The sequence below is a fragment of the Atta cephalotes genome (assembly GCF_000143395.1).
Source record: "Atta cephalotes unplaced genomic scaffold scaffold00021, whole genome shotgun sequence".
Taxonomy (NCBI): Eukaryota; Metazoa; Arthropoda; class Insecta; order Hymenoptera; family Formicidae; genus Atta; species Atta cephalotes.
In genome coordinates, this window is record NW_012130085.1 from 833,455 (window position 1) to 836,189 (window position 2,735).

The 2,735-nt window shown below is 36.6% G+C and overlaps 1 protein-coding gene across 1 annotated transcript in view; it reads right to left on the reverse strand.

Moving 5' to 3' along the window:
• LOC105619333 (UNC93-like protein) overlaps positions 1-2,515 on the reverse strand; it is a 30,063-nt gene extending 27,548 nt beyond the window's left edge. Inside the window, exon 1 of the mRNA XM_012200853.1 lies at positions 1,798-2,515. Coding sequence (XP_012056243.1) covers positions 1,798-2,515 — 718 coding nt within the window. The remainder of the gene's footprint in view (positions 1-1,797) is intronic.
• Between the last annotated feature and the right edge of the window lie 220 nt (positions 2,516-2,735).

Consider the following 2,735-nt stretch of genomic DNA (forward strand, 5'->3'; position numbering starts at 1 on the left):
CTAACTACGTACGTACTCTACTATAGAGACTTCGTTCTCTCTCTCTCTCTCTCTCTCTCTCTCTCTCTCTCTCTATATATATATATATATATATATATAAAAATTGAGTATATAACTTCATATAAAATTATTTTAATGTTTATATCAATTTATAATCAAAGTCTGTTTAACAGAAGGTCTAAATGTGCACTTTATCATTATTATATATATATAGAGTTATTCTTATTTTCCCTTATATATCAGTTAACGATATTAACTTAAATTTTATTTTAGTTGGAATGTAATTTTAATATATATTCTATTTTGTAGCTCTATGCTTCAATTTAATAATTAGAATGTTTAGAGCATTATCGGATCTTATAAAATGTTAAGCCGAAATCATAAGAGTGGCACTTAACGAGCGAAGAAATCGAAGAAACTTTTCTTCATGTAAGACTGACATACAATGATACTTTACACGTTCGTGTATGTGTATGCAAACATATCGGGGAAGGCGTACGAGGTAGTACGGAAACCGACTACTACGAGTTTATACCGGATAAATCTTGTTTCTTCTTAGCGAGTATGTGAATTCTCTCTCTATTGCTCTCACGGCTTCTCTCATTCGATAAGTCCCTCACTGACTATATTGTCCCTCACGTATACGGCGGAAGCCGTGTATAAAGATGCGAGAATATACGTCAAGGGAAAAACTGAACGTTGAGTCAGACTGTAACGTTTGTCTGACTGCAACGTCTATTTCTACTGCGCGCGTACTGCGCATACTTGCTGTAAAATATGACTTGCAAAATCTGACTTAAATCAAAACATTTTATTTTAATTATAAGTAAATATTCTATACTTTGAAAATTATTTAATTCAACTGAATTAGATTTGAGAACTTTTTGTAACTTATTAAGATTTATATAATTAGGTAGAATAATAACGTGGGAAATGATTTGCTTCAATTGTTGATTCAAGAACTGTAATAGCAGTGATCTTCAATCTGCGTGAATCTTTTACAGTCTGCTTTAGTTCATAGTCAAAAATATAAAATTATATTTTTTATTTTATGCAAACAAAATAAATTATTATATCATCCGCAAGATTTCTAAAAATGGCCCTCTGAAATCGATTCTTAAAAAAGACTGAATATCACTGGTTTACAAAGAAAAATGTAGTTAATATATACAACGTAGTTTAAGCTGATAAACTAACTGTGTACATATTCTATTGAATATTTGCGCGGCGTTAATGGATATATTGTGAATTGCTGATAATCGAATATGAAAAACAGACAGTGATAGCATTAAATGCTGTATATTATTGAGACGCATGGAATGTTTTTTATTGCGCTTGTGAATGATAAGAAAAATTGCTTTTGTGAAAGTACGCATGATGGTTTAGCGTAACTGCGTAAAAATCGTTAATCATTGTTAACTTTAACAAGGATTTAACAATAAGGATTGGAGATTTTTATTCTCAGAAATCAATTCTTCGCGGAGCATCAATGTAATTAGCCCTGATAATAACTATTAATCATACGTATATAAATACATGATGACGCTAGAAAAGGCTTAATAAATTCGATTCTAAAATCAATGCAATTTGTACCGATTTTATCAATGTCCTTATCTTTATACTGTTAGTCAGAAGCCTTTCTCATTATCATTTTTCAATTAAGTATTCCAATTTTGAATATACACGAATTATAATTTTGGAATATGAACGTAGTCTTGTAAATTCAAATACAAATTTTCAAAGTGTTAAAATATTAACTCCAAGCTATATAATAATAACTTGAAGCTGTCGACTTACCAAGCGAAGAGATAAGGTTGCCCCAGAGCTCGGCTGTCTGCCACGCTAAGAAAAAGAAGCCGAAGAATCGTACAACGATGGCATCGACTGGCTGGTCGGTGATTTTAGCATAGACACCGCCAACTTGCGTCAGATATGTGGCCTTAGCAGCCCACATGGGCGCGGCGCCAAGACCCAGGAGAACGCCGGCGGGTACCAAAGTGTAGAATTTGGGATAGAACTGCGAGCCGATGTACGGCGCGTAACACAGCATAGACAGGCAGAGAGTCCACTTGACGGTGAGTCTCTTGATGAGGAAAGTGGGCACGAAGATGCACGAGAGTACCAGGGCGGCGTAGATGGCCGAAAGCGAGACGGTACCGAGACCATCGCTGGCATTGATTGACGACTGTAAATTCGCTGTGCCCTGGAACGCAGTGAACTGCACCATAAAAGCGATGGAGACGGTGCCGATGTTCTTTAGAATACGCCATTTTTCACTGCGCGACAGTTTGAATTTCCGCGATTGTGTATCATCATCCGCTGCCGGAAGCTGCGGCGGCTTCTGCGGCTCCGGCGGTATGCCATCGGTGCCGTCGTCCTTGTAACCCTCGTTCCTGTAACCGACCCCGCTCACGGTCACCGTGTAAACTGTGTCATCACCTCCGCCGCCGCCGCCACCATCACCACCGCCGCCGCCGCCCATACTTCTGCCGCCGTCATTTTGCGACGCCACCATTTTACGTGTCGGCTACCTAGACATACAATTATAATTATAAATGTTTTTTACGTTTTAGATTTTAAAGGATTTTAAACAATACTAATCAGAATTTATTTCTTCTCTCTCAAAAGCAAAATTTAACTAAGCAATGGTACTCTATACCACTCTATAGCTTTCATTACAAAATTTACATTGATATTTAACGTGAATAAAAATGTTCTATTTATAAATTTGACAT